Source organism: Diadema antillarum, unplaced genomic scaffold (assembly GCF_040938485.1).
Source record: "Diadema antillarum isolate AM-2024a unplaced genomic scaffold, OU_Dant_1.0 seq00000674_RagTag, whole genome shotgun sequence".
Classification (NCBI taxonomy): domain Eukaryota; kingdom Metazoa; phylum Echinodermata; class Echinoidea; order Diadematoida; family Diadematidae; genus Diadema; species Diadema antillarum.
Window position 1 is genome coordinate 2,590,581 of NW_027271580.1, and position 25,151 is coordinate 2,615,731.

The 25,151-nt window shown below is 38.1% G+C and overlaps 1 protein-coding gene across 1 annotated transcript; it reads right to left on the minus strand.

Annotated features, from left to right (window-relative positions):
- Window positions 1-1,459: 1,459 nt before the first annotated feature.
- Window positions 1,460-22,721, minus strand: LOC139736964 (cyclin-dependent kinase-like 2). The gene is made up of 11 exons (XM_071647639.1): window positions 22,051-22,721; window positions 20,241-20,460; window positions 11,319-11,513; window positions 9,461-9,639; window positions 8,382-8,494; window positions 7,324-7,463; window positions 6,139-6,348; window positions 4,461-4,598; window positions 3,409-3,650; window positions 2,749-2,960; window positions 1,460-1,614 (listed from the first exon to the last, which is right to left on the minus strand). The coding sequence occupies exons 2-11, from the start codon at window positions 20,427-20,429 to the stop codon at window positions 1,460-1,462; spliced, it is 1,773 nt and encodes a 590-aa protein (XP_071503740.1). The 5' UTR covers window positions 20,430-20,460; window positions 22,051-22,721.
- Window positions 22,722-25,151: the final 2,430 nt, after the last annotated feature.

Genomic DNA, 25,151 nt, shown 5'->3' on the forward strand with positions numbered 1-25,151 from the left:
AGCAAGATTAATTACACGTAGATAACCCTTCACCAAGAGAGTGCTCATAGGAACAGAGTAACTAAATATCAACAAAGCATAGGAATTTCATTCAACTGCATATGCATGTAATATCATTAGGGACTGCACACTTCATGACAAACATAGTGAGGTGTTTGTTACATAGATAGATAGATAGAAATTTCAGCAACGTTTTACTCTGAAATAACATGTAAAAATATGATGCATACAACTATATACAACCATCTAACTTTTCGGAGAATACACCTCCCTTTATTTACATTGCGTGTTGAATCATCCTGGTACTATTTGCGTTCTATGTGATTTTATGCCATATTTTGAATGAAAATAATCAAGGAGAAATTTTCTCGTTTTCTCCAGCTGAATCACAACTGAATCAAGTCATAGCAGCACTTACTAACCATTAAAAATGCTTCATGTGTCAGAATTATACTTGACTGATAATGTTTACTTCATCAGTCATTATTCGGAATAGAGTCCAGTATGAAAAAAAAAATATGAATGTCTTTTCACGAAGTGAGAGTCACGTTGCAGAACTGCCAAGAATAAGATACATGTATGTATGTACATATATAGGCAAGTGACAATTTCAGGTAGTAACAAACCATTCAGCAGCCTTGTGAATATATGGCAACAAGAATTATGAGAACATTATATAAAATGCTGGTTAGGTGTTGCTTGATGTCTCATTTATCAAATGGTCAAATCTCTCATTGCCAAGACTTTTTCTCGCAAAACAAATATGCGAGCACTTTGGTTGGGGGTGGGTCATTCAACTCTTCATGATGGCAACCATTGGTTTGTCAGCCAATAGGAAACCTCACTTCTCTCTCGTTTTCACTCTGCAAGATCTTCCCAAAATTGGTAAAGACTATAGTTCCTTCGTTCTTTCTTTGAAGTGTAGGTAGACTTTAACCCTTCCATGGTGGCTGATTCTCATGGCGAGGCCATCCTGTTGCAATTTGTTTTAAAAAAACAAACAAAAAACTGAGCTGCAATCAGACCAAAACATCGACTTCATAGCTGCACCACACGTGGAAGTTAGGCGACATTGCTCCCAGAGTGGGTACAGATCTCAACATGCCACTTCACATGCAAGTCGTAAGTCTCTTCATCCCGGTGACAAACATTGTTCAGGTGGGATATATCAAAGAGTTCATAAATTCATCCACGTGACATACAACAAGGCTGTATGTGACAATTTTTAAAGATAAAAATAAACAACAACAATGCTGTAAGGCTCGGAAGCTCCAATCATTATCCTGTTGCACATTCAACATCGCTTCTCACGTGGTCTTTCTGGCCTGCAAAAAAAAAAAGATTGTTCGCACAGCCTTCGTGTCAGGTCAATTGCAATTTTTCCATTTGTTGGCTCAAAAAATAGGTTCTCAATTCACACAACTGGCCCGGGGATCCAGGACGACAGAAGTGGACGGTCCTAAACAGCCGGAAGATTGTGGTCCGTGGAGGAGAAAGAGGCGTTGGCGTTGAACCCATGACCTGCAGGCTCGGAGTGATTGGCAATTTGAGGCATTGTGGTGTGATGACTCTTCTTGGTCTTCAGCTTCTTATCCTGCCGCTCTGTTGACTTGGCTGTGGATGAAATAAATGGACAATGGTATCACATCACTCGATGGTATCAAATCCAAAATCATATCTTAGAATACATGTAAGATAAACTTCATTGACAAAGGCTTCCAGATATACATAACATATCACTCCAACATAAAAACAAGAATGGGCATTCAATGATTACAAACATTCTACAGGATCTGTTGCATATATTCTGTATAAGTTTACATAACAAAGAAACATTACAAGAGAGACTTAAATACTCTCCATATCTATGATTCATTTTGAGATAAGATACTTTTGAGTCGATCCTTACACACAGCAAAGTGTATCCACTAGGGGGAAAAATATGTGACAACCATACAAAATCCAAACATAGCAATGTTATCATTCACACAGAGTATTTAAAGATAAAATCCCATGTGAATGGTTGGGGAAATGATACATACTATTGCAGAGCTTCCCTTTCTTTTCCTATCTGTTTGAATGAAACTGAAGTATGCCAAGACAAAACACAACTAATTGCACACCTGTAACAACACTTTTGTTAAAAGGGTACAGGAATATTTTTCACTAGCATTCAGCATTTAGCTTCATTTCTTTAATTGATGGTGATCCATCCAATACGACATATTTGGATTTCTGCTCACTGTGTGATCAATCCATCAGTAAATCTCCATATTTTGAAAATACACATTTGCCACTGTAGGCCTATCTTACATGAGCTTTGGACTAATTTTCATATCACTGATTTTAATTGAGCTTTGCAAGCCTATTTCCTGATGTCTTTCACTAAAAAAAGCTTCAGCATAGATGCATAAATATTTCATACAAACTAGTCAGTATCGGTTGCTGTTATAAAAGAATTATGATTTGTGTTGCGAAAGCTCCTTGGACTATATGATGCACTTGTATGCATGCGTCCTAACCAAGGTCAAGAAGTAATGCCACACGCATATATCGTGTGAAGAAGAGGAATGAATTCTGTTTGGCAAGTGACCTACAACCAACAAGTATCATCGTCTCATTTCTGTGACAGCTGCCTACAATTTAATGGTTCCTGATGTAGGTGTGCACAACCGAAAAACAACAAACAAACAAACAAGCAAACAAACAAACAAACAACAAGCAAATAAACAAACAAATGCCACTAACCGTCTCGTCCTGCTAGGTTTGGCAAGTGAGTGACCTCTCGTTCGCCCTCCCGCGGAGAAGTGTTGGCCGCATCCTTTTTCGACTTGCGCTGACTGGACATCATGACATCAAACTGCAGTGTCTTCTCATGGATCATGGTCTTGTCGCTGCCAGAGTTGCCAACCTTCTTGTAGTAAGAGTTGTTGGACTTCTTGGTCATCTTCTCATTGGGCCTGTGGCAGAATTTGGAGGAAAAAAAATAATGATTGATTATCCTCTTTTTTCCATGCTGCTTGCTTTCCTCTTTGAAAGATCTGTGATTACTGACTTAAGAAGCTAACAAACATGCATGTGAGTGATTACAATTTCATTGTGACACAATATATGAATGGAACAAACATGCCCGCATTCTCATTTTAAAATGATTTTGTTGGTGGTATAATGAAGCATCAATGATCTCCTGTAGGCATATGCTGTTTTTCTGTATAAAAAAATTATGCTCTTTTTCTCTACTTTTATTTTTTTTCCATTCATTTCTTTTCTGTGTCACCAGCCCTATTTCTCTTCTGCAGTCTTTCACAGGTAGCGCAGACAGTTAAGACACCAGCAAATACTGTAAGCAAAGGAGTGTCTTGCAGTAAGTGAGTGAAACAAACGAGTCATGCATCATATACCACTTACCTTAGAGGAGGGGGACCAGCCATGTTGCTGGATGAGAAATTGGACTTGTTGGAGGTGATGTTGCCCATGGTGAGATTAATGGTAGTTTGGGTGGGGCTGGCACCCTGTGAGGCGTGGTTGGTGGGACCATTGTGACCCCCTATGTGCGAGGGAAGCTTGTTGGTGGAGCAAATCGGTGGGATGGGCTCGGCAGCTGAAGTGTTTGGAGTAGATTTCTTCTCAGATGTCAAGGAGGTGTTTATCTGGGGGGGAAAATGTCAGCAAGAATAAAGGTCACGTTCGAAGTGCCGCCATTGGGAAATATCAGCAAAAACAAACTGATAGGTGAATACCAATTTACTACTTTTAAAGCCTTACAATCGTGGCAAGTGGCTTGTGCGGCATGGAGACGAATGCAATACGCTGCCTCCCCCCATTCTGTATCAAATGTCGTGACACTGAATGAGAATAGCGCTGGCTCAATGGGTCAGCGAACACCACTGGCGCTCAAAATCACCTGACCTAAAATGGCTGTCCGAGCCACGAGAGCTTCCGTATGGACGCACACTCTCAGTGCGCATGCGCATAAAGAGAGGCCAAAAGAGCCACGCGTCTTCTGGCCTCTCTCCTCCAATCACCGCAGCTCGCGGTCACAATGTTTGTGTATGATGCGTACACACACACACACACACACACACACACACGTGTCTCAGTGGCAGCATTGTCCCACATGTTTATGGATATATAGCACTGCAGTCTGGCATTGCGTTATTGAAATTACTGATGCAATACATATCACTAAAAAACTAGAAAGCTCTACAATCATGTACCATATTACATGACTTTCATAGGATTATGGTATCAGCACTTTGTTTTCTTGAAAGAGACTAGACATTTTTTTTCCCTAGCTTTTACGATGAGTGTATCATATATTTGTTTGTAGCTCTTACACTAAATGCAGGGACTGCTTGACATCCATGAATTGCCAACACAGAGTGCTTTTCTTAGCTAGTTATAATCACTGGAACAAAGATGGTTTACTGTATTTTTTAAATCTGCCCCAGTGAGCTCACCTTTTTGACATCTTGTGAATTGCTTTCTTGCTGGGCATCTTTAGGGGACGACGTCTTCTTGACCTTCTCTGATTCAGAGTGTCGCTTTCTTGACTTCTCCTTTTCCCTCTCTCTGTCAATCTTCTCATGACTTGATTGCTGTCAAGTTAAGAAAAACTTTACATTAAAACATAATTCATTCTCTCATCTACTCCTTTAAAAAAATCTATACTATTAAAGGACAAGTTCACCTTCATAAACATAAGGATTGAGAGAATGTAGCAATATTAGTAGAACACATCATTGAAAGTTTGAGGAAAATCAGACAATCCGTTCAAAAGTTATGAATTTTTGAAGTTTTTGTGCAGTACCCGCTGGATGAGAAGACTACTGCTATGCATGAATAACTTAGATGTCACATGCGTACAACAATATAAGGAAAATATAAAGAGAATTTCACAAAATTCCATCTTTTGAAAAAAGTACAAATTCCCCTGACTCCTTACCGACACATGTTATGGGTAATATTATTCCCCCTGCCTTTAGAAAGAGGCAAGTCAAGTGCTCTTTTATTATGCGAAAAAAGTGAAAATATGTTGAATTTCCTTTTACATTTTCTTTATACTGTTGTACGCATATGACTCACAAGCTGTCGTAGTCTCCTCATCCAGCGGTTCCAACACAAAAATTTTAAAAATTCATAACTTTTGCATCGATTGTCCAATTTTCCTCAAACTTTCACTGATGTGTTCTACTAATATTGTTGCATTTTCTCAATCCTTATGTTTATGAAGGTGAACTTGTCCTTCAAGTTGGATTGAAAATACCAACATCAAATTATAGAGCTAATGTGTACTATTTGTGGTACAGCCCTATATTCTTCACATGTTGATCATTCTCCAGAGATAAATATATCATCATTTGATAAGCATGGCAGGCAGCTGATGCATTATAACGAAAGCTAGTATATAAATGAATGAATGAATACACACAAGCTCTAGTTCCTAAAATGTAGACACGAGTCAAAACAACTACTCAAATGAAAGCCTCATGATATAACAGGTACTTCGCACCAATCTGACGGATGATTGTTTCAAAGGATGAATCTATTACATTAACAACATAAAAAAATGATCATAAGTGAGGAGCTGTAATTCACCAAGCACAAGGAGATTAATAGATTGAAAATCTTCATGACCACATCAATTTCTATGAAGTACTGAATCATAAGAGCAACAAATCTACTTCACTTCAGTACTGTTGCATGTATTTGTTGCTTTTTTCCTCTTTTTTTTGTGGGGGGGGGGGGGGGGGGCAAAATGAGCAATAAAACTAATTACCACCCTTCTCCTAGAATAATTGCTGGCAATTCCAGTATGCTTTTCTAACATTGAGGAAAGGCATACAAGGTAATAAATGCTGCATTAATTTGAATGTGCCACAGTATCTCTTTAATGCACAATGTTTTCTCTCTTTTTTTTAATATCACTGGACTGTCTTTTTTCAAATAGTACTAATGTAACATGGCCAGATGGCTTGTACAAGTAATGACCAGTCTCTTTTAATGAATAAAGCAAATGCTAATTAAGCACCCTCCTACTATCCTCCTATGGATCCTGAATAAACTTGAAACTGCAAAACAGTCTTTCCCTCCTTTTGTCCCTCACACCAAGTCCGCCTCCTTCACGCTAACACCAACCTTTTTACTCCTGTGCTTTCCCCTCTTCTCTTCGTCCCCCTTCTCATCTCCCAGGAGTGACTTGAGGAGTGGGTTGTTCTCAAACTCCTTCTGCACTTTCAAGCTCAGCTCACTGGGGAAGTTGTCACAGAAGCCATCCTTCTTGAAGAACTCGTGCTTCAGAAATTGTGTGCATGTCGGTCTGTGGTCCGGATCCAGGTGTAAACAGCTCTGTGTGAGTGAAAACACATAAGGTATTAAAATCCTCTGCCAATCAAGAACATGTAACTTTAATATCTTTTTGTATATTACCCTGATGCAAAGAGACTTCCTAAGATCAGGGATGATATTGAGGTTTGTCGAAAACCAAAATTTTCAAGTGATTTTGATACATGGAAAAAAGTAAAATGTGTATAGACCTGAGAACAAAATACTGAAATCAGATTTAAATCTACAGAATATCATGCCTGTATGATTCAGGGGGTTAAAATCCATGTTCTAGTGTGGAAAAAGAGAAGGGGAAGCCTATAACAAGAGATGACCAATGACAGAAGGACTAGCAGCCATAACAAATGTATTATATGGTCAGAAAATGCTCGAGTACTGGTACTGCCTACATATCAAAGTATCATCCAAAGTGTGTGGGTGTGTGTCTGTGTGTATGTGCAGAGATAAGAAAAATATCGTCTGGATTGAAATTGCCACTGCCGTCAGTGTTGAGCTTTGCAAAATTGTTTCAAACCACCCTGTTTAAATATCTGCTTATCTGTGCATAAACACACAAATCGCCAAATCTCACTGAACTCTTCCACAATTCTAAACCCTAGAATACCACTATGTACGACAAGTTATCACTTTTATACATGTACATTCTTCATCCACACAGTATCACGGTACAGCCACTAATTACAACAGTAATTCAATGCTTCAAATGATTTTACCTGTGAGGTTTAGTCCACCCCAAGATTCAGTCTACAAAAGTTTTGAGGCTCGGCATTTTACTGTAAAACGAGGAATGTTCACGTGCATTTAAATTTCGAGAATTTCGCGAAAGCCAAGATTCCCGAAATAAAAATGCACATGAAAGTTCTTTATACGCTTTGAATGTTAGAGGCAACTCGCGAAAATTTCATGCCATGAAAAAAGCTGTCGGTTCCAATTCGTGAAAATTTCATGCCGCGAAAATATTGTTTTACAGTATCTCACCTTCATCATCGAGATGGAGAGTCCAGAGAGGGTGGGGAATCTCTTCTCAAGGGGCTCCACATTCTTCACCTCTGGAAGACGCATGCCGACAAATAGTGGATTCTTCAAGAAGATCTCCTTGTGTCTCTGTATTAGTGTACCTGGGAATCAAACAACCATACCATTAATACCTTCAAATGCTGTGGTGAACTCGAGGAGATTGGCTGGATTGTGTCTTGTTTGATACCTTGATTTTGCCTAAATTTTGATTCACCAGCATTAATACGTAAATATATTTTCTTCATCTGTCATATTTGGTTTTGTATTTCATTCATACATGGGGTAAATTCTATACATACAGTCTCATAAGTTAACCTGTACTGATTTCAAAGAGGTGCACGCTGCAAATTACAAAATCCCATTCAATTGTAACACTGCTCTACTTTGATTATGTATATGATTAAAGGCAAATAACCCTACTGTGCGTTTTCATCACCCACATATTTTTTTGGCATTGATATGTCCACATTGACCATATTTTGCCAATAATTTAATATATGATTTCTTCTGTGTCACCCTACCCTCAGAAGAGATGATGTAATGTGGTAAGTAATGGCATAATGACTTCGCGTAGTGGCTAAAAAGTGTTTTTTTTTTTTATTTACATCATCAATTTCGCCTTTTTCAATACACATATTTTACTGCATACCTAGTTTGATGATTTTCAGAGATAAATTTGAAATTAAGTACATTAAGTGCAAAATTTTTGTCTAAAAATATCAGGATTGATGAATGGAGAGACAACTGAAGTGCTCAAATTTTGGGAAACTTTGGTGTGAGCATTAAAAGATATAAAAGAAAAGATAAGGTCATGTACATGCTCTGTGATCAAAGTTTCAAGTTCCAGGCCAAGCAAGGAAAATACCCTTCCAAAGAGACCAAATTCTTTTCAAATTTTACTTCCTAGAAAATCAAAAAACAAAACAGAAACATGATTTTGCATACAAGAAAGTATGTCCACTCCCCTTAGTCCCATGCCCATGTTCTCTTGCTTGCTGCAATGAATTCCCTTCACTTACCGAAGCAGCGAATGATGTGGTACAGCTGATCAATGTCACTATCACCTGGAAACAAAGGTTCGCCAGTCAGCATCTCTGCTTGCAGACATCCAACAGCCCACAAGTCTATTGCTCTGCACCAAAGATGAACAAATATGAAAAAGGTGAATGGATGTTGTTAGGGTTACATTACCTCACTTTCAGTATGATGGCTCCTGAGTAATTGTTGGAGAGGTAAAGAAAGCTGTAATGACTCAAAAGAAAGTTCTAATGGCCAAGCATTCATCAGAGAGGTCATATACAAGGGATATGTCAACTATGTCATCTGTTTGCAAAGGGGGCTTAATATGCACGCATGATTAGTATGTGCAGGAGCCTACGCCTGCAGCCTACGAGTGACCTAACTCAATTCTATCATTACTCAAAAGATACATAATCATATTAATGTCTTTCTTCCTTTGTGATGCTTTCATAAATTATTAATAGATTATATTTGCTGTTGCATGGAATAAAAAGCAAATATTTACTGCTTCATCATTTTGACCATAGTACAAGTCCTTGACTTCATCTTGACTATAGTACAAGTCCTTGACATGTGTTGATTCCATCTGACATGATATGAACTTAAGCAGAGTTAGGGGGCACAGAATGGCTGTGAGAATCAACCTAGGTCAAGGATATGCACTTTGACTCTCACAGTAGTCAATACACATACACTGAAAAATCATGTTCTGATATACAGACACTACAGCCATCACAATTTTGATAATTTACCAGGTTTGGAAGTCATGACCGATATCGATAGTTTCAGTTATGTCTATGAATACATATCATCATTGAGTTATTGCACATAATGATTCAGTATTCAACTGTAAATAAAAAAAAAAAGAGAGAGAGAAATTGTCTCTTATGTCATACACTACACAGAAATTAGCTGGCTAGGAAGACTCTTCTTCATGAAACCGTAGTAAATAAATACTAGCTAAGGGAAGGGAATGATTTCATAATGAATGTCATGTAATCTTTCCCACAATACAACATGTGGTCGCTTTGACACTACAGTACATCTGTCTACTTGAGTAAAGATATCAAAGACTTACTTTCCATACTTGGTGTCACCCACAAGAAGCTCTGGTGCTCTATACCACCTTGTCGCCACATAGTCGGTGTAGATCTCACCAGGTCCAGCTATCGTCCGGGCAAAGCCAAAGTCACATAGCTTCACCACCTTGGACTTGGAAACCAGGATGTTTTCAGGCTTTATATCCCTGTGGATAATCTGCAAGATGACAAGAATAACATACAATCATTACACAAAAGAATATCATTCATTGAAGGAGGAAGAAACTGTCTATACTTCATTTTATACTTTATCTTATTGATAAATCAAATTATGAAACAATGAGGAAGATTACAGATAGTTATGCACACTAACAGACATATGATGGAAGTAGAAACTGATTTAAAACATAATTAGATCTTCTACAAAACTCAAGCAATTTACCTATGATATTCCTACAGCAATATGTGATGTGATGAATCACAGTAAGATGTTTCAATTTCATGACTATGATTTTAAGTAGACAAGTATTAATTACAATTTTGTTGTAATGAACACTACCTACGTAGCTACTACTGGGCAGGCAGCCTACTTGCACTCATTGTTTCTCCAATATCTGGCCAAATCACTTATCAATAAGGGCGTCCCCACAGGGCCAGATAACAGATCGAAAGCTACTAGAAATTCTTCTGTTGTGACACCAACTTTTAAGCATCGAGCTATGGTAATTAAAACTCCAGTGCCTACATGTACATTCTAAGATGCAATAATTCACCATCAAATTTCTCGCTCATTATATGTTGCTCTTCAATATCACATCACTGCTGCATCAGCCTCTCTCACATCACTGCTGCATCAGCCTCTCTCTCTCAAACTGACTTGATTCTTAAACACAACTGATGTCTGTCTTTGGGAACGGGCATCTCCAATTCACCAACCTTTCATACAATCTTTGGTCCACTCTCACAACCCTTTTGCACTTAGGCTAGATCATCTCTTGAGTAAATACTTGGTTTGCTTGAAAGGACAAAAGTGCCCTAATTGTGAGGATACCTCTGTGTGTTTACAATAGCATAGTATGCTACTGTAACCATGGTAGGGTCCTGAACAGCACTCTGTATCTCACCTTTTAGACATTGGTCTAGAAGTGGCCAAAATGTTAAAACACAAAACAGGAGGTCTCCTTTGTGTTTTCTTATATTACAAGCAGCGCGGTGTACTTTTCTGGACAATCTGCTACTTTGCCATGTCATGTACAGTGTATGCATTAAAAGCCAACATGGGAAAGTGAGAATGAATGACATTCCAATCGCATGGATGATGTTTGGAACTCAATTTGTTACTGAATTGGATGTAGACATCCTTTACTACAAGTACAACACATGAATACACAATATTTCTCCAAAGGGAGATTTAATCCTCACATGCAATGAGAAAGAATCATTTTCTTGAGAGTATGCGTGTTGTTTAATGATCCTCTGTAATGTGCAACAAAATCTCTACACAATGACAGCAAAGAAGGAAGTCAGATGCATAAAACATGAAAAGTACTTCTGACATAAATCAGAGAACAAATTTGACAGTTATCTTCTTTTTTCTGTACAAAGTCACTATGAGAACTCTGGGAAAATTTGATGCAAAAGATTGCTTTCCTTATTGAATTCATGTCATAGCAAGACATTTGGTTGAAGATTAATTTGCAGGCAAATCCATGGAAGACTTGTGAGCCAACGATATCATTACCTTCATCTTATTTGCACATGTGACTGATTACTTGTCTGGTAAAACACAGTAAAATCAAACATTTTAAAACACTTTTTATCACATATTTGATGGAACTTCTCTAGTTCTGCATCCAATATGGATTGGATTTTCATTTAAAGGAAGGATGCACTTACATTGTTGTGGTGGCAGAATTCAATTCCTTTCAGCACCTGCCACATGTACTTGCGAACAAGATCCTCATCGAGGCCCATAGGGTACTTCTCTAACTCATCCAGCACCGTGTGATCAACAAACTCGAAAACAAGGTAGAGTCGCTTCTTCCGTCGGAAAACTTCTATGAGGTTGACTAAGTTTTCATGCCGGAGTTGCTAGATAAAGCATAAAAAGACAAAATACATTGCTCAACAAGTGTAATACCGTATAAGATTTTATAGTCCTGTGGGTTTTGTGTTCGAATTTTGCAAGTTCAAACTCGTATACCAGGGCTGCACACTAGCCCATTTTTTTCTACTGGTCTGACTTGTCTGTCAGACCAGTAGGTTCCCAGTTTTTCTACTTTTTACTGGTCAATTCCTGGAAATGTTACTGGTCGGACAGTGATTTTTACTGGTCAGGGATCGTCGGACCAGTGCCAGTGTGCAGCTCTGTGTATAAAGTGACTTCAACAGCCCACAAGAATGTTGCCATCTACAATTGTACCTGTGCGGTGCAAACAGTTGCCTTGATAATATATACATGAAAACAAATATCTCATGCAATCATTCCTCAGGTACATTGCACTATTATATTTTGATCCATGATCAGCTTCATACAGATGTTAACTATTGTAAGTCACAATGACTGTATTTACCAGAGCAGACACTGACTTGCACGCTCGTATTTGATTTGTACTCTTTGGCAAGAGAAATAGCAAGTAACTGCAACTCATTATTTTCAAGCCTCTTCACGAGCCAGGTCCCAGATTCACTTGGACTTTTACAGTCACCAAATGAATAGCCTACAGCTATGGGAAAAATGTGCGGGTGCATTTAGCTAGATGTGTGTTCACCATATATGCAAATTTTGTACACTGTATGTCTGGTGTACTCTTAAAAGCTGCATTTCATCTTTAAAGATGGGAGGGAGGGGAGTTTCTCTGTCAAATAGGGTGAATGAGATCTGGGATGGATGGACAGACAGATAATCCAAAACATAAATGGCTATAAATTTGTATGCCACTTTTCTAGGTGGAGGAACAAAATCAGTACACTAGCAAGACTCAGACTGACCAATGTACCTGCTGGACTTCTACATATTTTAGTTCTATCAAACTTTACAAGACATTCTCCAAGTGATATCCCCAAATTAAAAATACAATTAATTGGTAATTTATCTGAGAGATAAGAATAGTCACGTAGGCCTGAGATCAACTGCTGTATTTGTCTTGGCACCAAATGTGTGAAAACGCTATGCATATATCAGCATGTGTTTGCATTGTGCATGTGATATACTCATACTTTGTCCTGCCCCATAGTGTATGCCTCCATTACCAGGGTGTCACTGTACACAAATCTAATCAGACACAAACATCATCACTTTACTTTGCAGAGAAAACCCTCTACTTCTCACCAAAGAATTCTGATAAAATTGGCACACCTGAAAAGGGTATCAACGATACGCACTCTCTTTTTGTTTGTAAAAAACATTAAGATTTGGGGTCCACGACAATGTCACAATTTGCCAAAAACTTTTAACTTGGAAATTGGCAGTTATGAGACATCTGAAATGTACAGCCTCATAGAAAAGCTGCATAACCTGTTATGATTTTGCCCTTGTCATGGCTGAAAGACTTTTTTTTTCACAAAGCAACTGATTATCTCACTGACTTGCTGGTTAACTGTGTGCAAAAAAAAAGAGAGGAAAGAATAATGTAAGCATCAGTGTATACACTGGCCAATGGGATCACTGTGATAAAGAGAATAAAATGCAATTTGTTGGCAATACAAAAGTTCTAAAGGCTTTTGCTTGATGTTGAAAAAAAAAAGTTGCACACATAATCACAAGCTTCATCGCATATAGACAAACTAATATTGGTAAAAATTGACGAATAGGCTTTTGTCATTGGTAGGCAATGCCATACTCCTAGGAATGCAGTGTATATTCCCTCTACTCGGGGGGGGGGGGGGGGGGGGGGGAGGGACTGGCCCAAGACCTATCACTTTGTTATTAAAATTTGGAAATGTTTATAAAAGTGAGACATACAGTACAAGCCTCATAAGAGCTTCATTTATAAAACATGGGTGAATGTCTAGAGCTACGAAACACACTTTATTTGGAGGCTGGGCATGTTTTCTCATAAATTCAGAGGGACTCATTTTGCTTTGGCAAAGATATGTACATAAATCACATGAAATTTATGAGTGCTAAAAATGTACCTCTGAGCAGAGTTTGAGCTGAAAACCCCAAGTTGCAAATTGTAGGACTAACCTGAATCAAGTTGGTTTGTTTGAATATGAAACAGGAAAGACATTAAATCTTTCATGTATTTCATAAATTGTTAAAAATCTTGTATCTTTAGAAACAAATGTGTATACATGGAGAACTAATTTGTGTGAAATCTTTTACCTGAACCTTGCTGAAGGGTGTGATTGTCACAAGGTTTAAATGAAAAAAATAAAAATAAAATAAAAATCAAGGAGAGATTGGGCACAAAGACACTGCTAATGCTACAAATATGTACACTGCAAATTGTATAAATCTAGAAGGTAACACATAGGTCTACAGAATTTGCACAATAACCATTATGTTTGTGACGACTGTTAAATGTTCCTGAACATGTTGCTTTATACTTCTAATGTATCTTCACATCAAAAGTACTTTCACACTGCGTAACAAAGTAACCTTGCTGTTACAATCTGCAGTTGACATTGACAAACATAGCCTCATCTCATTTTCGACATAAATTTCACTATCAAATCAATGTGGCTTGCATGATGTACTGGAATTGTCCACTGAATCAATAATGATCAAACAGGCTTAATTGTGGTTTTTAAGCTAAACCCCTTGTGTGAAGGCTACAGCCACAAAAAGCTATGTCTCATCTGTCACTTTTGAAAGGCCACAGGAGCATGCGGACGAACCATTGACACCCCATGTCTATGTGTAGGTACATGTCAAGAAAACAGAGTTGTCCGTTGCTGGAAACAGCCCGAGGAAAATCAATAGCTGAGCGGGAAGGGGCTTTGGTTACGTGAATAGAAGTCACCCTTACAATACAGTGATGCTATTGATTGGAGGAGAGGGGAGACAAAAGATTGATGCACCTCTCACTGAGTGTGCTATGATAACAGACCGTTATAAACAACTAGTTAATGGTTATAGATACCAAAACACTAGAAATATAAAGAAAAAAAATAATGTCTGTTCCCTCACACAGATGGAAAAAAAAAAGATTCTACTATATTTCAAGGCAATAGCAACTTTCAAACTACTTTTGATAACTTTACTTATAAGCCCTCTGCACTTAAATTATGCATCGCCGACATGTGGCTGCCAAATATAGACTGACCTGCAATCACAGTGCATATGTAATATGTTGCCATGGCTACGGCTTAATGCCCAAACAGGGCGATCACTGTGAATTGAGATCTTTTCAGGAGACAATGACGGGGAAGTTCTGCCAGGTGCATCTGGCAGATGATACTTCCTCACAGTATTATCTCAGCACCATAAAAACTGGTGCAATATTGAGTCTTTGGAATGAAACAGGGTGAGTTCTATATATACAGGCCACATGATTGATGGGTTGTGTGGGCTCTCTAGCTAAATATCACTGGGTTATTTTTGCTACTGTTGTGATGATGCGCTCTGCCGTCATACAATTTAAATTGAGGACATATTCTTAAATTCCCCTGCAAAGTTGGCTATTCGTCACAGGGAGATGTTAACAAATGGGAACATGGATTAAATTCTACCAAATTTTAAGACATTATTGCTTTTTAGTTATCAGCGCAAATCCCTATGGCTTATGATTAAATGTATGCACATTACCTACTTACCACAGCTACTATACCGGTACCAGTGAAGAACAATCCCCGTCCCTCTTTTCCAATAAACTCATTTGATTCATTACACTGCCATTTGGGCTATCCTGTTTCTTTGATATCAAGTAATGCTACTCTACCCTCATTGATATGGACACCCTTGTTGCCAGTATACCTTGTGAAAAATTTCTAGTTGATGCAATATTTTCAAAACAGAGACTTTGGACCTTAACCTTTTGCTATTATTATTTTATACAACTGTCTATTCATTTTTACCCTTTCTGCCAAATCATGTTACCACTGAACACTTCTAAAAGACATTACAACTGACTTATAAATGACCCTAAACCTTAACAGATTTTGCCTACAAATCTGTAAGGCACATTTAGCAAACATCATATAGCATACAGTACCTGGGCCAAGTTAAAAAAAAACAAACAAAAAAGATTTAAAAAAAATCTGTTGAGCTATTTTCCTTAAATAATTTGAACAAGATGTGAACAGACAGATGTACATCCCATGGACAATCCAAACACAAGTACTGCCGTCAGACACTCTTCACAGTGAAGGCATGAAAGCTGAGCAAATTAAGTGCCTAATATCATTTTAAAGAAGGATTGCTAGAACAATTCATGGAAAAGTAAAATGAAATAATTGTCTGGTTTCGCAAACTTTGCACTGGTTTTACAAGCGTGCGATACCATGATATGCAATAATATGCCTTCCATGGACCACAATATGTGTTTGAAACAGAGCTAGCAAAGTTCCATTGAATAATGTCATGACAGTCTTTTTTGATATCCACAACTTTTGCTCTTCCTGTCTGTAACAGTACATTCTTGCACTCAGTCTAGAAATGATTCTGCAGTAAGTTTATTGAAAAGTTTAAGCTTTGAACTTCATCCTACGGTGTATGAATCATGACATCCTGTAACTTTTCTCAATAACTGTGAGGTTCTTTTATTGATAGTTTATAAGCTTTTGTGAACGTGATATTTATACCTGTAGAGATGCAAAATAGAAGAACACTTCAGACTTGAACTGAAGATAAAGATTTTGCGCTCAACCACTGGATAATTCCAGGCTAAAGTTTCACAATGTTTACATATTGCTTGAACTAAAGCTTACCTGGATGTCAAAGATCCCACAGAACATCATTTTGAGTGGTTTTGTTTTGTTAAGTTTGTTTGTTTGTTGGTTTGTTTTTTGCTCATGTACTGTGTACATTGTACATGTATATGTATACTTGAAAAATGGTCTGTCATTAGTGTCAAACACTAATGAGTTTACATCAAGACTGCAACTACACTTGTATTGTGGCAGCACTTGGAGGCAGAAATAAAATGAAAGGAAAGGATAGGCATATCATGTACAATTCATATACAGTACTAAACCATGGCAAAGTCTAAAGTGCACAAAGAAAATGGATATCTAGTTGTTATTGTGTTTTTTTTTAAAGCACACCATGCAACAAAGTTTTTCCTTCACCCTGTTGACAAGTGAGTGCTCAGCATTAAACTCACAGCATTGGAAAAGAAGCTTATCATTTCACGACTGCTTCCACAATGGTCTCTATTTTTCTGTTCTTAAGGGGCAGTTTGGGGGTCTGCGTACAATAGTGATTTGTATGGACGCATTATATGGGGATATCTTTGGTATGTACATGTGTACACTGTAGGTATCATACAGGTGTGTCACTGCCCTAATCTTGAACGAATGTTGTTAAAACTCTTAGCAGAAAGGGTCAAATTGGTAAGTTTTGCGGGTAGGTCAAGATCCGCATGACAACTGTCTTTTCTGGGTGCGTTCGAGCACTAAAAAATGAACCAAAGTGAACTGTAACGTGCAACGCTTTATTTAGAGTTTGAATGCTCTGTTGAGAAAGTGAACCTCATGAGTCATTTTTAGAGGGGTCACACATTTTGTACCAAGAGGGTCATTCACCTAGTGCACTTAACCCATTGAAGATGAGTCCCAAGTATACTCAAGCAAGTGTCTTTGGGAAATGTGTGTTGTAGCAAACTCAGTCCGTCCTCAACAGGTAAACTATAAATTTACAACACCCCGAACAAAGAGACTGAACTCTTTGCATTTGACGCATGTTACGCGCATTCTTCACATCCCATGCAAACTTTTGCTGCACATCGTGAAGTGGTCCACTTTTGACTTGGTTCACTTCAGTACATTTTGGACAGTGTATCATGTCTGGCATAGGTTCGGTACAGTCCGGTTTGCTTTATAAGAGAGTGCTCAAATACACCCTTTGTATTCTTCAAAACAGAATTGATAGATTGTCAATAATAGCTAACTCTCTCAGTTTAAACTGCATATCAAATGAATCTCAGTGTTATGAAAAAAAAACCAACAAAACAAAACACCAGGAAACTTATTCCTATACTGTGTGTTATAACACATCATTGACTTGCTATCAGTTGGGGCATGCGGGCCAATTCTGATCACATTCACATGATTTGCTTGTTTTGAACAACATACACTCTCCACAAGTAATCTGCGCATATCCTCAGAATATGTTTGTATCTCTTTGACAAGATAAAATCATAACATGTATTGTAGAGTCTAGCACTGAAAACAATGTGGGGGGGGGTGAAATTATACAATGTATACACTTGTTTACACATTTTGATAACAATATATGCTCCAATGTTAATTTCACAATGCAATCTGTAAACTGCAGAGACTCCTACCCAAAGCACCTTCTGATCTGGAGATTCTCCCGCCTGAAACCCCTGGCAAACGGGAGACTTCAAGTTGATGTGTGCAAAGCGCCAAGTTCCTACAATATATAGGGTTCTAGATGCTCTCTGGTGCTATCTAAGGCTTATTTTTTCAACATATAATAGCAATAGAAATCCTTTCCAACGGGAGACACGGACCCAGGGCGAGAGAAATTGAATCTCAAGCGGGAGAACGGGAGATTTTGCAAAAATGGGTTTTCGACGGGAGATCTCCCGTCGAAAACGGGAGAGTTGGAGTCTCTGAAACTGCATTCTACTCATTTGAGAAGGCAAATGGATTTGTTTTCATTTTCAAATGAACTGATACTGCTGTTCAGGGGGGTGTTTCATCAACGTTTGTCAGCGCTGACAATTTCAGCAAAATCCTTGGTTTTGAATGGCTGAGATGCTCTGATCACTGACTGTTACTATGGTGATTCAAGTTGTCAGCACTGACAAACGTTGATGAAACACCCCCCTGTTCTCACAGAATAAAATGATATCTTAATCACATTGTCCAGTGCTACCCTGCACAATGTTCAGTCTACATGTAGGATTGTCAACAAACTGGCACTTCAAGCAGAAGCAGTAAGCTTAGAACTGCAACTAAATTTTCTAAATTTCTTAATCTACAAATAATTCCATATCAATTATAAACTAGAAATGTCGCTACAGCGACTGGTTATACTCCCGCCAAACAACATTTCATAAGCTTTGGTCAAAACAACATTTCATAAGCTTTGGTCAAAAAACTGAGGAAGTAGTTAAATCCGCAAGATCTTTCCTTGATCTTCTGCCATTAATATGCCGTTACCATGGCAACGTACTTTCAGGTACTGTCGAAACATGCGTCTTGCACATCTACAACCAAAGGCACACATCTGTACCAAGTTTCATGGAAATTGGGCAAAAACTGAGGAAGTAGTTTGCAACACAAAATTTTCCATCATTTTGGCTCATAATATGTGAGAGCTTTACCATGGCAACATACTTTTTGTCACTGTCAAGAAATGTGTCATGCTGACCTACAGTATATCCTAAGACAAACATTCAATATGAATTCCACGAGAATTGGAAGAACACTGATGAAGCAGTTTTGCCATGAAGCATTTTGCCCTATATTTTACCAATAACATGCCGTTACCATGGCAACGCACTTTTTGCCACTGCGGAAATATGTGTCTTGCACATTAACATATTCAGATGAACATCTGTACCTAATTTCATAAAAATTGATCAAAAACTGTGGGAGGAGTTCGCGACACAAGATTTGTACCCATTTTTGCCCATATTTTATGACCCCTTGCCACTTGCCTAGGAACTGGGCGTGGGCATTGTTCAATCTGGCAGACTCTAATGACATGCTGATCTTCAAATGATATGAGCCATTGATAGAAACGCACTGTGCAAGGGATATCAATAGTTCTTTTGTGGTCGCGTACAACTGCAATGCATGAACAATGCATGGTGGAACAGATATCATCTGTGTCACAAATTAAGATTACACTTGGTCCCAGATTGCATCTGATGTTGGAAATGGGATCAATACACCCATGAATATCAAATCTTGTCAGAAGCAAAGGTAATGCCCCTGCTGATGACAGTGAGGAAAGCACATGAATACAAAATGCGCAATATCAGGCAATCTACATTTTGCAAACCTGAGTACAGTACACAGCTTAATTGGGTAGAGAAAGAGAGAAAGAAAGAAAGAAGTTCAGATGCATGATTTCAAGGTGATAGCATACAACTAGCTTTAAGGAGGAGTACCAAACCCATTCTGTAATCTTGTAATCTGTGGCTGACCTTTCAACAGCTCATTCATTCACTGTGATGTTATCGGTCCACAAAATTGTAAATGTATACATCACTAAACATTTGATTAGAGTAATCTGATTTATACGTAAATTATGTATAAATCAGATTACTCTAATCATTAATCCTTCATAAAGTTCAGTTTTTGCACTCACTCCCACTCCCCCTCCATCTTCACATAAGACTTCCCTCATGAACTGGAATGAGCTCTTTTGCACATGAAATCTGTGGTCTACCATACTGCCATGTGTACAGTATATGTACTCTGCACGTGAGGTAAAAACTTCCTTTGAACAACACTTGAGCGCAAGAATTTGTCTTTATGACTTTAAATTCTGAAAGGAGATTTTTACCACATTACTGATATGATGTAAGTTTAAAGGAGGCACACTTATTACAAATCAATTCTTGAGAAAAACCTACACAAGGTGATACTGTAAATTTAGGACAACATTAACAGCCCAAATTACATCAACAATAATACATCATGCACAAGCTTAGTGAGAGACTGAGTGGCGCATACCTTTAACATGCGAACCTCTCGCATAGCTATCTTTTTCACCATCTTGTCATCTTCTCCTTCCAGAAACTTCTTGATGGCTACCACCTGATTGGTCTCCTTGTGCCGACATTTCAGCACCTGGCCATAGCTCCCCTCTCCGACCAGGCCAAAGCTTTCATATTTCTCCATTGCCGTGGCCGGACCCTTCATTGGGAGCTATGGGCCGACCTGTGCAAGTTACCTGTGCGTGGTAAGAGAAAAGTTAGGTGAGCTAACAATTTAAGGCATGGAGTAACAAGCCTACCACTCTGCCTTCCAAGAATTGGAAAAGCATTGAGTGCCATTCCACTTTGACTAGCAGAGATTTATCATATTGCCAAATCATTCAAAATAACATTTCTTGTTTTCTAACAAATTTGACATATTCATGATATCATGATATAGTATACTTTCAGATGGATTTAAAAAAAAGTACCTGAAATCACATACCAATACCACAATGTGACAAATGAATAAAATCAATGGTCATTTGGTGGGGTGTGTGGCATTTAACAAGACATTTTCTTGACAGTGTTTACCATGGCTCATCAAAGTCATACCCATTCTGTAGTGCATGGGAACACTTTGGTTGTACTAGATCTTACAATTTGAAGTCATGAGGATCACGCCTAGTGAGTCAATTTCTTTTTTTCTTTTTTTTTGAGAAACATAACAAAATCTGATGGGTAGAGGATAAACTCACAATGAAAATAAGAAAATAAAGTCATACCAAAGTATTCTAGGCTCTGGAAATATGAGATAAATGTACCTAAATGGATACAACTATTTAAATCCTGATAATGTCAACAATCTACATGTGTACTGCGAGCTCGAGCAATGTTCCTCTCTTGATATTCTACTGACAAATATGTCAAAATCATGCCCCAAAATGTCCTCTGCCTTCTTATTCATCACTCAAATGGGATAGAATAAGATTAAAAGATCCATCAATGTAGACAGACTTTGTATGCAATACTTGACTTGACTTGACTGGGGGGGGGGGGGGGGGGCTCACTTCACTTAACTCACATTCAAGAAACTTTGTTTCCTTACAATGATTTCCATTTCATTCCAATAGTATCTGTCTGTCATTTCTCCTTGCTTTTCCAGTCTTGTCACAAATGTCAGCCTGTTAAACTGCAAATGTTTCTATGAACATCTAGTTCAGTTGTGCTTCCAACTTCAGTAGTTTGGTCTGTTTGGTTAGTTTTCAGAGAATTTGCATGCAATTTGATCTGCACAAATTTAGCACCAGTTTACCATGTATGTAGTACTGTATGTGTAATAAAATTACTCAGGAAACAGGCGGAATGTGTGAAAAATGGAGTACAATCAAACACATGAACATTTGTGTCAAGTATCAAGATGGTGCATGGTGAGAATGGAGTGAACACTACATTGCAAGAAAATGAACTTGTACAAAACAAGAGGAAAATTCATAAACCATAGGTAATTTCCTTCATGATGGTGGTGTGTGATGCAAATCGCATGTTAATAAGGCTGTCAGTCACTTGGGCTGTAACGTTAGTGTAGTGTGGATACATTACAATGCAACAAACAAGTTGCAACCACATGTGTGGTTGGATGGTATTAAAGACACATAAATGTGTGTGACTGTATCATACATTGTCTTTTTAGTTTATGAAATTTAAACACTTGAGAAAAAACAAATAGGCTCTATAGATCTGAAACTTAACAGTACTGTTAATAAATGAAGTAAGCTGGAAAGGTAAAGACTGGTGAATGAAGCAAGAACTTTATTCACCAGTCGAAAAATTTGCTGGAAACTTACCGCCCAGCAGTTGAAGAGTGCAGATTCACTCTTTCAACACGAAAGACTCCTTTGGCTTTGATACAATGTAGTAAGACAGTTCTGCATTTCCTCTTTTTGCAACCCTTCATCGTTACATCTTTGGTTTATTCTGGTGTTGTACTGCTCACGACTCTTGTTGTCCTCATGGTTTGATGTGTTTCTTCAGAGCTGAGGTTAGGAGGTAGAGGCACGTAGACGAATACTGACTGATTCTTTCGTTGTTCAGGCGACGGATCGACTAGAATTTCTAGCTTAAATGCTGCTTAAAACAAGACAGTGCAAGGACGATCATTTCAACATTCTATGGTCATAGTTTGTGGTTCGTATTCATGGCGTGTTGTAAACAAAACAGGATCTAACAACTGCTGGAAAAGTATACAAACGTAAATGAAGACTCCAAGTACAAGAGGTTGCGAAAGTAGTAGAACGCGACGCTACGCTACGCGGCACTAGTCCGGCTGAGAAGCTCAAGAGAAGGACGAAAGTATGCACCAGTTATGTGGAATTGACGGCAATCACGATGGACAATACTTCTCAGAATCTCACCTGCGAACACTGTATACTGTCATATTTCTGATGTCCCTAGAAACGTCTGAGAGACTTCTTCAATCACGGATATATCAGCAATGAGATGGGCACAATGTTGCAAGTCAGAATCTATTTACTCTTCCACCATTCGCACTCGTCTTGTGTGCGCTAAACGATCTTGTGTACACACACACGTACACACCAAGGCCAGGCAACAACCAACGCAAACCGATTCGTCGGTCCGCCACAGCCGCTGAGTTCAGGGTAGCTACTCGGATGTACGGTCCTCAATTCACAACACACGCACACAAACACTCGTGCGCAGCGCACCATACATCGGGCACACAATCGGACCGACGTGCACTGCGTATGGGTCAATGCGGTGCGGTGCATACTCTCACTTCAATGCACTACGCACCGTGTTGCTACGGGTAACAGACATCAATGGGATGTTACGAGGACTGATGAAAGAACGTGAACCTCTTTGGGAGCTACCAATAAAATCCGTCGTCCTCGTGGCGGCGGCTTACTTCGGAACGAACCAATTTCTGACAATAGCACCGACCTCAACAGGTGTTTTGACGATTTAAAAAAAAAATCAACCAATTAACTGACAACACTGATATAAAACTGTCTAAAGCACCTTGACTGTATCTACTTCACACTGACATTTTCAGCAGGAAAATGGAGGTGAAATTCTGATTTTGATGTCTACATAGGCAAAGTGCAAATAGGTCACCTCGTAGGTGGACGTTGATAGGATTAGGATACGGGATTCGGATGAATGAAGACATGAGATTTCCTTTTCATCGACGAGAGATGCGTCCAAGTAGACCGTAAAGTGCATGGCACAATATTTTGAATGGTAACCAAAGTTTGTCAACAACATAACGCTCTTACAGTGAAGATCCGATTGCACAAGCCCAAAGGCTTAGGTCTTAGAATTACATAGATTACAGACAACTACCGTCGTTCTGTAACACTATTAAACAGATAAGGCGATGCTGCATACGCTGTTGTACACCATTTCGACTAAAACTAAAGAATTAAAAGTTTCTATTTTAAAGTCCTACCAAGAAGGTTCAAAAGATAGAGTTCCAACTGGCTGTAGTTGTTGTCAGTTTTCTATTGAGGCACAAAATAATTCCACAGGTGCATTATTTTGTGCCTTTGATGATCGGGGTTCGTTAACGCCGTCTCTCTGAGCAGTTTCATAAATCTTTTTTTTAAACTCCTAATCTAATGTCGGCTGTATTTTGCTTGTTTATTTATTGAATAAAATGAAATTTCACCTTATGATAAAAAAGAATATGAAACAGAAGTCAATTCCGTCCAAAAATACGCGCAAAAGTGTAAATCTGAGCTGTATGTTTTGAAAGTGTTTGAAATTTTGTCCTCGTCCTCAAAAGCTGGTTTTATCACTTGTCCGATTATTTCCGACAAATGAAACTAAAATGGTATATTCTTCAAGTTAAGTTCTGTATAAAGTGACATGTCTACAGATATGTATGCAGTCGATTAATTTTGATTTTTATTTCAGCACTTTTGGGGCAATTTTTGGTTGCACATCCCTTTGTCTGTACTTGTATTTCCCTAATCGTTTCAGCCACCCTATGAGGTCGTGTATGTCACCTGGTTTTATTTTTTTTTGTCCGATTGTTTGGTTTTTTTTTTTTGCTTCACTTTTTTAATCAAGTTGAGGTCATGACAATGCTATACGCAAACTTTATATAATATATATATATATATATATATATATATATATATATATATGAAGGGTTTGTTTGCAAAAACCGATAAGTCCATTTTTTAAGATTTTGAAGTACGGTCTCTGTCATAAAGTACAAAATAATACCTTTTAAATGATATATTGGTCACTACTTATGAAGGTACATTTTTGAAGTTATGGTCAAAAGAAGCAAAAATTTTCTTATTATTCTCTTTATTTTTCTTGACCTTTAATCGCAAATATCTCCATTTCGCAAATATGGACTTATCAGTTTTTGCGAACAAACTCTTCATATATATATATATATATATATATATATATATGTATATATATGTATATATGTATATATATATATATATATATATATATATATATATATATTACAATTATATATATATATATATTCATATGTACAGATATCCAGACGGTGAGAAAGACTATGCAGCTAATGCCATCTTGCAGTAGGAAATGGTGAAAATCGTTAGAGGGACATTTACCCCAAACATGTAGGGCCTATATTATAGGATTCTGTCAATGCAGAATATTAACATATCACTAACTAGTTTAAGGAAACTCGGATAATCCGTTTCAAAGTTTTGAAGGTTACATTCGAATAATGGAGTTCTCCACAGTACTCAGCTAGCTGTAGCAGAGCGGTGGATGGGTTGGTAGTGGAAAAGGTCAGACACAAGGTGGCGCTGTTCATATTCTGCAATGTCTGCAATCAGTGCCGAAGCATTACGGCATTGTCTGCAATGATTTTGACTACAGGAAGCTCTGCTTGCAACAAGCCCGAGTCTGATTTTTAAATCTCACTGTGCCC